At 39.7% G+C, this 13188-nt stretch overlaps 1 protein-coding gene across 1 annotated transcript in view; it reads right to left on the bottom strand.

Moving 5' to 3' along the window:
* lrrc49 (leucine rich repeat containing 49) overlaps positions 1–13188 on the bottom strand; it is a 37939-nt gene that overhangs the window by 12012 nt on the left and 12739 nt on the right. Inside the window, exons 10-13 of the mRNA XM_085352136.1 lie at positions 9816–9963; positions 7821–7904; positions 6349–6524; positions 5322–5417 (exon numbers count right to left, since the gene is read on the bottom strand). Coding sequence (XP_085208262.1) covers positions 5322–5417; positions 6349–6524; positions 7821–7904; positions 9816–9963 — 504 coding nt within the window. The remainder of the gene's footprint in view (positions 1–5321; positions 5418–6348; positions 6525–7820; positions 7905–9815; positions 9964–13188) is intronic.

Below are 13188 nucleotides of genomic sequence, written 5' to 3'. Positions count from 1 at the left end.
ATATATATATATATATATATATATATATATATATATATATATATATAAAAAACACCCAGCACGCCCCTGCGGGCGGTTTATCCTTCAAGCTCGGGTCCTCTACCAGAGGCCTGGGAGCTTGAGGGTCCTGCGCAGTATCTTAGCTGTTCCCAGGACTGCGCTCTTCTGGACAGAGATCTCCGATGTTGTTCCCGGGATCTGCTGGAGCCACTCGCCTAGCTTGGGAGTCACCGCACCTAGTGCTCCGATTACCACGGGGACCACTGTTACCTTCACCCTCCACATCCTCTCGAGCTCTTCTCTGAGCCCTTGGTATTTCTCCAGCTTCTCGTGTTCCTTCTTCCTGATATTGCTGTCATTCGGAACCGCTACATCGATCACTACGGCCGTCTTCTTCTGTTTGTCTACCACCACTATGTCCGGTTGGTTAGCCACCACCATTTTGTCCGTCTGTATCTGGAAGTCCCACAGGATCTTAGCTCGGTCATTCTCCACCACCCTTGGGGGCATCTCCCATTTTGACCTCGGGACTTCTAGGTTATACTCGGCACAGATGTTCCTGTACACTATGCCGGCCACTTGGTTATGGCGTTCCATGTATGCCTTGCCTGCTAGCATCTTGCACCCTGCTGTTATGTGCTGGATTGTCTCTGGGGCATCTTTACACAGCCTGCACCTGGGGTCTTGCCTGGTGTGATAGACCCCAGCCTCTATGGATCTTGTACTCAGAGCTTGTTCTTGTGCTGCCATGATTAGTGCCTCTGTGCTGTCTTTCAGTCCAGCTTTGTCCAGCCACTGGTAGGATTTCTGGATATCAGCCACCTCCTCTATCTGCCGGTGGTACATACCGTGCAGGGGCCTGTCCTTCCATGATGGTTCCTCGTCTCCCTCCTCTTTCTTGGGTTTCTGCTGCCTGAGGTATTCACTGAGCACTCGGTCAGTTGGGGCCATCTTCCCAATGTATTCTTGGATGTTCCTTGTCTCATCCTGGACTGTGGTGCTGACACTCACCAGTCCCCGGCCCCCTTCCTTCCGCTTAGCGTACAGCCTCAGGGTGCTGGACTTGGGGTGAAACCCTCCATGCATGGTCAGGAGCTTTCTTGTCTTTATGTCAGTGGCTTCTATCTCCTCCTTTGGCCAGCCTATTACCCCAGCAGGGTACCTGATCACGGGCAGGGCGTATGTGTTGATGGCCCGGATCTTGTTCTTACCATTCAGCTGACTCCTCAGGACTTGCCTGACCCTCTGCAGGTACTTGGTGGTTGCAGCCTTTCTAGCGGCCTCTTCATGGTTCCCATTTGCCTGCGGGATCCCCAGGTACTTGTAACTGTCCTCTATGTCTGCAATGTTGCCTTCTGGTAGTTCAATCCCCTCAGTTCTGACTACCTTCCCTCTCTTTGTTACCATCCGACTACACTTCTCCAGTCCGAACGACATTCCAATGTCATTGCTGTATAGCCTGGTAGTGTGGATCAGTGAATCGATGTCTCGTTCACTCTTGGCATACAGCTTGATGTCATCCATGTACAGGAGGTGGCTGACAACTGCTCCGTTCCGTAGTCGGTATCCGTAGCCAGTCTTGTTAATGATCTCACTGAGGGGGTTCAGGCCTATGCAGAACAGCAGTGGGGACAGAGCATCTCCTTGGTAGATCCCATATATATATATATATATATATATATATATATATATAAATTCTTGCAGTTGGAAGTAACATTTTCAAGCTATACTGTTCCAGGCTGAACTAAATTAATCATGTAATACAACCTGAACCTCTCACAATGCACCACTCACTGATGAGGAGTGTCCCCCTCAATCATTATGTTTTTACCTAGACATATTACTCCAACATAGCGAATGTGATCCACCACTCACTCTGTGGCTTGTTAGTCAAATGTCAAGGGACGGTCATGGTGTGGGGGATTCCACAGATGTATTAAAGAAACTGATATGTGTAACAGTCAGCCTTTCTGTCATTTTTTCCCCAGTGGCCAAAAATTGAACTTACACTCAAAAGAAAAACCCTGAAAGTTTAAAAAGCATTTTCTTAAGTACAGCGATTACATCGTATTCAGTCATGTGAAAAACTAGGAACACCCCATCATGTAATAGCTTGCAGAACAACCTTCAAGCCTGGACATTGACTTGGCCATTCAAATACCTTGATTGTTTCCTTTTCAGCCATTCTGTTGTACATTTGATGCTGTGACATGGCCTCACATAAAATACACTGGCATACAGAGGAGTTCATAGTTGACTCAGTGGCTACATGGTACCCATGTTTTGCAGCTGTAAAAGGAACACAAATCTGCACTACTATGAATGACAGCTGGTCTGTGAATGTACTGATATTGTGTTTACTTTTTGCCAAATGTGGTGTTGTGCGGTATGGCAAAACAACGCCACTTTGTTCATGTTTGTCAAAAAGACACTGTTCCAGAATTCTTATGGCTGCTATGTTCTTTTCAGAGAAAATAGATTTTTGCTTGGTAACCTTTTCAAACAAGCCACAATTTTTCAGTCTTTTTATAATTGTACTGTCATGAACTTTAACATTTAACATTCATACTTGCTAGGAAGGCCACTACTAGGAAAACTGTGGAATTCCGTTAACATGCACTTGAATGCTACAAACCAGAAATCTGCCACAAACTCTACACTTATAAAGGTGGTCACACATGCTGATGATCAGTTAATTAGATGCATTTGATTAGTAGTATCTTCTTGCAACTTATCCTCCTAGTTCCTAAGAATGTTCTTAGTTTTGTACAAGACTGCACAGACTGCTGTGCAAATGTTTTTTTGTATTGTTTTTTTTTCCACAACTGTATAAAAACAGTACAAAAACAGTACAAAAGGTCAGAATTATGCTTTTTATATTAGTACATATACCAACCTTACAAACATGGATGCCAACATGTACAAAGGGTTCAAATAATTCTTGCAACAAGTGCAGTAGAAGGAGTGCATCCATTTTTTTACATTTTTATTTTAAAAACATGTGTGGACATTGATAGATGACTATTTCAGATGACAAGATCTCTAAATCAAAATCTCACTGACTGCAAGCATATATGTTAGATAAAGTAGTAGCAAAGAAGTTTTAAAACCGTAAAATTCAAGTGGGTCGTGTTTCAAGTGCACACATGGACAAAAACATGGAACTAGACGGGGAGACGCCAGACTCTGAAAGGCAGTTTAATATATTTAAGGAACATGCCACGCCTCCAAGATGCAAGAATGCCAAAGGCTATAAATCAGAAGGAGTTGAAGAACAGTGCAGGAGATGGAGTGTAGTATGTAGATAAGTCACATCAAGAATGAGAGTAACTTCTAAACACCTGGCAGCATGCCATCAACACAATCTGCACTGTCACATACTGTTCAGCACAGCTGAAGGCTCCAGGTGGCCCTGAATCCCCTTATGACATGAACCCATGTACACATGCTGAGAGAAGAAGAGAGCAAGGCGGGGAAGACGGAGTGAAGAATCTATCACAATTATACAGCTCCTGCTCGCTCAATGAATTATAGGGAACAACATTTCATTTAATTAGCGCTATTTAACATAATCCAAAAGAGGTTTTAAAAGGGACATCTGTCATCTCTTAACAACTGAATCCCACCACAGAAACAGCTTGTACAAATGCCTAAATATTGTGAGGTAGTGACACATATGAAACTTTGAACCGAGCTGTTATTTTAACACGCCACTCCATCATTTCCATCTTGTAAAAAGTGAATGCAATTTATTAAGATGCAGGCTTACTGGGTACTTAGTGTTGCACAGAACAGTCCTGTTTCTGTAAAGTATTCCTACAGCTTGCACTGGTTTAAAACGTCTTAAGTTCTTCCTTCACTCATATAGCCCACTAAATCTTTTTCTCACCATTGTTCCGGTATCTAACTGATTTATGTGCCTCAAAAAAACAAACACCTGTTCAGGATCTCTCAATTTCATCAATGTATAAACACTACAAAGCCCCTTCCATCTCTTCCCAACTCAATTGCTGAATTTCTGGGTAATAACTCTTCTATTGCCATGCAACCCTTATTGCATCTGTCAGGGGTAATGAGGTTAATTAAATCTAAGATTTCACAAAAACGAATACAATCAAGCCTACATAACAGCCATAATTTGGCAATGATACAAACTATTGTCCCATAAATTTTAGGAGCACGATGATACTATCAAGCTAAAAGTGGCATCAACATTTGTTTCATTCGTTCCTTTCATTGGAAAGGGGTGATTTATCTCTGTATTTAAAGAAAGAACCAGAGATGACATTATGTATCCATGCACTCTATGGGGGAGGATGTTGTAATTTTCTTCAGGGTGTAGTACTTCAACAGCTCTTCGAGGTAATCAGGACCACACTGTGTAGGCATTACAACATTCTGTACACCCACCCAGTGGTGAACAAAACAAGTTTTATTGTTTCCTAATTCTCATATTTCCAAGCATTTTGATTTTTTACCCCTTGACCCTTTCATACATGTTGCTTCTCTTTCGTGTTAGTAGTGGTGCCATGGTTTGTAAATTCCCTTTGTATTTTGTCACACAGTACAAGCCAAAGTAATTCAAGTCTTAGCTGATAAGACTATGGCAGACTTCGCATCACTATGACCTGTTAAGCCACGTTAGTAAAGTTATAATAGACCAGTAAAAGAAAACCACTGGCACTGAAGATTTTGCTTTAGGGCCATTTTCATATCCTGGTGCAGGAAGAAAGGGCCCTCTTTGAAACATGTAATAATAGTCCTTAACACAGCGCACACATTCATCTCAACCCTCCCACTTATAATTCATCCAGACTTGTATCAGTCTTGATAGGAAAGAATATAAGGGCATTACTTCCACATTATACTGAGTCCACACTACTGATTTAAACTTTTTGCAATGTCATGTTGTAAATATTTGAAAGAAAAGAACTGTTTTCAGACATCTACATGTGCATCTGCTCATCTTACCAGAGTTCAGAGAGCTGAGGAGTAACCAAAGGCAACATGCCTGAAGTAAATAAAGGGGTAACTGTGCTGTAAAATAATATTTTAAGGTATGTTTCACACACCAGCTGTTGCAGTATCTGAATATATTACCAGAATGATCCCTACATGTTCTGTCTAGGCCATTCTGCCATCTGTTAATAAGTTAAAATGGTACAGCAGCTGCTAAAACACTGCATTTAAATGTGACAAACAGTACTTTGTTAATAGATGTTTCAAGGGGGCAGGAGTCAAATTATGTGAGATTTTTTTCAGTGCCTGTGATCACTTTAAATATTTAAGTAAAATATATCATTGTGGCATTTTTGTCTTACTTGGGGTCTCGTGGGCTGTTTGGACGGCTGTTGGTCTGGAGTCTGATTTCTGTTCCCCCAGATGGCCGCTCTGGTCCTGAACCTGGGCTTACCCGCCTGATGAAAAATAAACAAAAATTTTCAACAACGGACAAAAACAATTCTTTCTAAAATCCTATAAGATAAAAAATAATAAGTAATAAAAGATAAGTAATAGTGATAATAAGCCGGAATCACAAAAACAATCATTGTTATATTGTCTCATCTTTCTACTTAAAAATATCTGCACACAGGATGAACTGTGACAATTATATGCAACACAAAAGTTTACACAGCAATGTATACAGTTCCCTCACTGTTGCATTTTTCACTTTTCTCTCCTCCCACCTACACACACGATGCTAATTTACTTCTATCAGTTACCAAAAAGACTACATTTTTCATTCATGATCACTAATTTAAGTATTAACTGCTCTGCTCAACTTCATTGAATTGTTTTTCATTGATTTGTTTTGTGTACAGTCAGGAAGAACTGCCATATTTAATTTTTTCTTAAATAACTCATGAATGATGGAAATGTTTTTAGTTTTGCATGTACTTGTTTATCAACCATAGAACTAGTTAAATGAAAATACATTTTTTGACTCAGTTACGGTGGTAGATGAATTATGAGCATAATTACTTTGGTAATTATGTAATTACCAAAGTAATTACAATTATTCCTGAGGGAGGCATGAATCGCTGTGCCAAAATTCTGGCTCAAAAGGAAAATTAAAAAGTTGGCTAAAGGCAACACTGTATGTATCCATGAGTTACTTCATTCAAAACCAAGTTGGTAGATCGATCAACTGGAAACCAATCTCCATTGTGAAAAGCTAAAAAGGTAGTAAAAACAGTTAAAAATAAACCATGACTGAAACCACAATTCTAACTAGACCAGGAACATGTAGTATAACATAGTTTGCTCATAACGTCAGTATCTTAACCAGTCACTGTCTAATTTTTACTTCTAAAATCCATCTTAATTTTCTGTACATGCTGTGTGTACCTCGGTTCATCAGGGGAAGGTTCCTGTGTAAGGCCATTGGTCTGGGCGGGGCTGTGAGCCGGGCTGTTCTCTGGACTGACTTCTTCTTTAGCGCCATTTGTGGATGGGAGCTCCAGGCAGGCCCTGACACCCTCCCACTGCTGTGCAGCATTACGGATTGCTAGACGCCGCTTCTCCTTGATGAACAGAACACACACACAAACATACACAGAACAAAGAAGGTTTCAAGTGTCAAATCTCCTGAGCAGGACAGAGCTAGCATGCTAATAGAACCTCTGTGTGTTTTCATCAGGTCACAGAAAATCACATCCTTCTTGCCTTCCTCATATATATATTTTACTGGGATACATTGTTAAAGAAAGCATATACAATAAAGTACAATAAAGTAAGACATTTTACTAAAGCAGATATAGAACTCAATTTATATTAGATTTGAAATTATATAGTGATTTCTTAGTCCAATTCATTTGCTTCTTTTGTCACACTACAGCATTATGATTTAACAGTGTTTGCCTTTTACACCAGAAAAATGTGACATCCCACCCTGCAAGAGAGAAGATTTCTGCCTCTCTGTTCTATTTCAATTACTCTTACTTGGACAGCTGGAGTTGCAATATACTCAGCTAAGGAATGTGCCACTCCTTGAAGCAGGGATGAGTATCAGTTCATGGTAAGTCCTTGGCCTTTGTGAACCCTTGGCTGTGGCATTCACTATAAAATTTTCTCAACACCAGGGATTAAAGAGAGTTAGGTAACTGAGAGACAACGAGTTTCGGCATAGGGTCCATCTAACAGTTAAAGCAGCAGGAGCTTTGGCACACACACACAAACATATTTACCGCAAAACAGATGCATGTGCAAAGCAGAACATCTTAGATCATTTAAAGCTATAAAGTGTCATTTATAGACTCCTTTACAAATACAGTACCCCTGTGAACTCTGTACAATACTCCAGATTCCATCTAAAAGGGTTTTTGTATCATACAGAAGAAAAGAGAATGCATTAAAAGAAATTCACATCTATGAAGCATCCAAAATATGTACACTATTAATGAGCTTCATCAGTCCCAAGAGACATATGTCAAAAGAAAAAAATAAACTCATAAATAAAAATCCTTATCATGACCTAAATATTTTAGAGCCTTCTCATTAAATATGTTTTGAAGGGCAGACTGATGTCTGATGAGCTGCTTTTTTTCTTTAAATGCACATTTAAGCCTGAACCTGAATCTCATAATTATGAGTAATTCAAAAGATGAATAAACTACAAATCAGATATCATCACCTATATGTGGCATTTTAAGAATGTTAAAACCTTACTGCTTATTATTGTCCTTCTACATACTAACTATATAAAGGGTAATTATGAGTTTATTCACTTCTTAACAGACTGTTGTGTTGCTGTCGTCTACAACGTGCATTTGCATCCTGCCAGCTAAAGACAGCAAGAGTGAATCTTGTCAAACTGGTACCTTATGAATGGTCTGCTTGTGACTCTCCTTCTTCTTTTCCTCCTCTTTTCGAGCCTGTACACCTGCCATGCGCCGATCCTCGTCCTGAAAAAGAAAGCCGGTGCAATCAGAGTGTCGCTCCATTCAAGAGTTCTGAATTATTCAAGAGAGAGGGGAACCACAAAAGACCCTGTCAGGACAACTGTTCTCTACACTAGAAATGGACCATTATGGAGGCTGGTAGATAGTCTCACATAAACCGGCTGCATCACTGGATTATCTGTCTGATTTTCAGTCTCAGATAAACTGAGCCCAGCTGTTGGGGAAAGCCAAAACTCCCAGAATGCAATGCAGCCAACACAGTCTGAGTGTGCCAGCAAAGAGCAGGGGGATATTCAGCTGTCTATGGCGAGCTAGTAATGACGCAAAATGATGCTCAATTCTGATAAAGACAGGCAAAATGCTGTCAGCTGGTAGAGACAGTTAAGAATCCAAACCCATATAACAATCCTTAAAATTAATTTTATAATAAAAACAACATATAATATCAAAATTAAAAAGCTGTTTTAACCTGATGAATAACTTCTTGACTGCAAAGGATGCTATTGTTCAGTGTCAATACATTCTTTGTTTGTGCACTTGCCAAAACAATGAATGTTTGGACAACAGCTCTCGGTTATGAGGCTGTTAAGATTTTCAATAACGTTCCCAGTTAAAATTTGAATGTTAAACATATTCAGGTATTTTTCTGAAACATAATAGTTGACTATTAATGCTCTAGTCTAGCGGATGTGTGTTATCTGAATTTTATTCTCATTTTCCGTTTTTGATTCATAAAGAACCGTCTACCCACCAGTCACCCAGGCATGGGCTTTCACAGCATAGAGGTAGTATGGTTCCCTGGAGACATATATTCCAAATCAGTTATAATATGCTTAAAGAAATAGAAACCCCAATGCTAGACAAACATTTCTGTCATTAAGTCAATGCTGTGTGTCTCCCTAAAGTAAACTCTGAAAATGTAACTGATTTGTATCAGGAATTGGCAGCTGAAATGTGGTGGAGGTGCTTTTATTGGACCACAATAATCCTGAAATTTGCTAATCCTGAAACCTCTTATGATTCAAGTAAAAACATTTTGAAATCTGAGTTACATGTTTTGTTTTTTGGGGGTTTGGTTTTACTTCATATCAGCACTATGTTTTGAGGGCAAGGTGTGTGGTACTTACAGATTCCTTTAAAGTGCAAGCTCAGACCTGGGTGCTCTCTGCCTGACAGCTTCTAAAAGCACGCTGACATTTCATGATAGCACATTTCTGGCAAACTGTACGACAAAAATGATTTCATGTTTTCTGAGAATAATCACTGTTTTGCTACATACACTGTGTGTAAAATATATGTAAATGTGTAGCTTAGAGTCATAACTTAGTCACTGAACCACTTTGCTTTTAGCATAAAACAGAGCATAATGAATGCAGTACCACAGTCAGACTCCAGAATATAGCACTGTAAAGTTGTTCATACAACTTGGTGATACAGAGTGACAGTGAATGGGAAACTATGTGGGTTCAAAATAAATTTTAAGTGTGAAATCATAAAAACGTTTATTTCAAGAATGAGTCGCTCTCAAGAATCAACATGTAGGAACATCAGAGGGACAAAAAGTTTGGACCATTAGCTTAACATGCAAGTGTAATGAGAATATGGCATAGGTTTATTAAATATCAACCACAGCAAAGTCATAAGCTGTGAAGGTTTAATCGCTTTAAGGCAGCTCTTTGCTTCTAAAAGTATTTGTGAATATTTCTTCCCTATTTTTAATAAGCAAAATATAGCAAAACAAACAGTGTAACACAGTGTTCTCTGATTGTAGCCGTGCAATTTGTTGTAAGAAGAAAATAAAAATATCTGAAAGGACAACAAAATATCTTAACAGTCACAGCTGAACTGGTTAACTGGTGGCTGATGTCCTGTTTATCACTTTTAAACACACACAGTCGAACACGTCAGTCTTACTGTGATGCGCTTCATGTCCAGCTGTCTGAGATGAAGCACACAGCGCAGGACGGCCTGCTTGTACCATGTCTCCAGGGCTACAGGATTCCCATCCAGCGTGAGCTCAGAAAGGGAGCACGACTCTCCAAGGCAGGCTAGCTGGTCAAAACTAGAAACAAAGGATGAATGTTTTAAACACACTCGTGAATTTCAGTGGGGGGGGTACTTTTCCAGTACAAAGACTGGCTACGCTAAATGCTTTACGGTCAGTAGCAAATACTGGGAAGTCATGCAGACACTTGAATTCCTGCACTCTGCCTGAGTGCCATTTAACTCAACGTAAGTTAGTCATATCCAAGTTTGATTCTCATAAAGCAAAGAACTCTTATCAATTATAATTTGTTGTATTACACATTACAGAAAACATTGCAATCTACAACTACTGATCAGCACCTTAGCTAAGGAGTTAGACAATCCTTACCCTATGTTTTATGTTCTCTGTTACTGGTTGTCGAAATCAGATAGGCCACTGTTCAGTGTGGAATATGCTGCTAAAAAGTGGCTGTCTCTGTATGTTTATATGCTTTTATACATCAGTCTCTAATTTTTTGGTTCCCTCTCTGGTTCCCTCCCTTTTTTAAATGCATGTGTAAAAAATTAAATTATTATGGCTTTAGCTCTCACAAAATTTCACCAGGATTTTTCCCCAGAGTCAGAACAACATTAGGCAAAAAAGCTTTCAAATATAAGCTACAGATGGACCTGAAATTGTACAGCTGGGAATTTGGGTACTCTTGGTCAATGGACTGCTCTCAAAGCTCTACTGTAATTTATTTGAAATTTGATCTATTTTTACCTTATTGCATGTAATTTGAATTTGTATGACAACTGTGCATGTGTTTTATACAATGTCCCCTGCCCTCAGGTCACTTTTGAAAAAAATTGACAATTTTAAATGAGACTTTGAGTAAATGATATTAAAAATATATATATATAAATACATTTTGCAGAACCTGAATCATCCACCAGACAATCTCACTATCTTCGTTTTATTCCTGACACATTTTGTCTTGCTTCGTATTGACAGAATGGAGCCGGGCTAACACATGCCATGTTAAGCTGGTAATTCAGCAGGCACTCTGGCAGCCTGACATTACTCAGGGGGCAATGAAGAGAGACAAATCTGCTACACTGTTGATATCACCCTATGGCAAAAGGAAACATGAAAAAGCAAAGTCACGCCATGCACAGCAGGGGATATTCTATCATTGCTAATTTATGATAATAACCTTGATGAATCATTTGCCTGGAACCACTCAAAGTCCTAGTACACTGTGCCTGTTCCTAGCCAGAGGTTTAACTACCGTAATTGTCGGGCTATAAGCCGCTACTTTTTGCACAAGCTTTGAACCCTGCGGCTTTTAGTCAGGTGCGGCTTTTCTATGGATTTTCCATGATTTTTGTCATATCGTAAGACGATTTGTTTTGTTTGTTCCGCTGTTGTACGGCACTACGTTGCCTGGCGGAAGGATCGGGGTTCAAGAGTGGTATGTTAGTCACATGTCCGTCCGCCAGGCAACGTAGTGCCGTACGAAGTAGCGCGAAAAACAAACTTCAAAGTAGCGCTACGCATTCAGCAGGAGGCGTGGATGAGGAGCGGCGATAAACTTGCGAAAAGCAAGTTATGCCCAACTCCACCGGTGGATTCTGACAGCGTGGAAAAGTGCGAAAACATCCACGATCACCAACGGATTTTGAAGGGCTGGACTGCTGCATGATGGAGAGGAGGACACCGCCACGGCCCTTCTGAGGGTGTTCGACTCTGACACTGACAACGAGGATTTCTTTGGTTTTGAAAGTGACAACGAAGGAGAGAAGCGGAGAGTGGATGACGAAGCCATCCTGAGCCTGTTCGTTTCCGACATTGGAGAAGAGGACTTTGGTGGTTTTAGAGCGCAGGAAGAAGAGAAAGATGGTGAATGACTGACTTTTCTTCTTGTTAAAGCCGTGTCACTGCACCTGATCCTAAAAGGTAGTCCGAATCTATTTTTCTGGTGTGCTGTAGGTTACTGTTATGTACTACATGTGCAAATATGTACCCATAACTTGTTTTTCAAAATATTAATAAAAGTGATGTCTCCAAACAGCCATCTCTTTCCTGACAATTCCCTTTGTGCATATTCTCTTACATATGATAAGTCAACATTGAAACACCTGCGGCTTTTAGTCAGGTGCGGCTAATGTATGTACAAAACAGGATTTTCCCCTGATTTTAGCTTGTGCGGCTAATATTCAGGTGCGCTTTGTAGTCCGGGAAATACGGTAAATGCTAAACACCATGCTGGAGATACCAGGGGTCTTCCAATCTCAAACACTTGCAGTAGCTTAGACCCTTTCTGTTACGGAATATTAATTCCTACCATAAAAATATAAAAGAGATAATAAACATAATAAAGAGGTGCTTGAGTGCATCTAACACATTCTGCCTAATTGGTGTATTCATAATAAGGAATAATAATAACATTAATGATGAAGACCAAAACCTTTACAAAAACAGAACTTCTAATTCTTGCACCATCCACCAGTTTCTGATTGCTACTAATGGTCCAATAAAAAGTGAATATCAAAACTATTTTTAAGATGTGAGTACAGAGTGCGGTGTGAATGAAAACTGTAGCTTCAGGCTTTATCTATACTAGCACTACCCTGCACATATTCTTCAATGACTTATTGGTAATTATTAGTTCTGCTTTGATCCTATTTTCATAGGGTGTCTTGTTTTGTTTTGTTTTGTTTTGTTTTAAAAATCAATATCAATGTAAGCTCAAATGAATATTTCAGTCTTAATATTATTTCATGAGAGATGTTTGATCCAAGATCCTGAACTGGGTAAACTGACTCCATCAAGGTGATGAGTGTGCTCTGTCTCTTTACCTAGCAACAGAGCACAGCTGTTCTCCTATCAGCACTAAAGAGTTCAAAAAGGTGCACACACGCTAACCAGCCTTCTATACTGCCACTACATGAGTACATTAAAGACGATACATTAAAATACCCTATCATGGAGCAGGATAAATGATACATATATGTTTCGCATAATCAAAATTTACTTATATTTTTATTCACATATTATATTTGGAACTAGATGTCACTGTAAAATCAGAAGTTTAAGAATATAGGATTTTATTCCTTGCGACTATGTCATGATTCTCACAATGTGTGAAGCATGGAGACACAAGAACAGCAAAGCTGGTTTGGACTGTCAGCTCAGATCTATCAGAGCACAAGGTGACTATGGTCAAGGGAGCCAATGATCCCACAGAAATTATCCTCCACTAGGCAAAAATAAAGCAAATGGCCTCATTTAGTGCCAAGATGATGCTGTGTTAAGTTT

This window comes from Diplotaxodon limnothrissa, linkage group LG1, assembly GCF_057381915.1.
Source record: "Diplotaxodon limnothrissa isolate DT_005_m linkage group LG1, D_limnothrissa_male_GT1.1, whole genome shotgun sequence".
NCBI classification, from domain to species: Eukaryota; Metazoa; Chordata; class Actinopteri; order Cichliformes; family Cichlidae; genus Diplotaxodon; species Diplotaxodon limnothrissa.
This window is presented reverse-complemented; position numbering and strand designations above follow the sequence as displayed.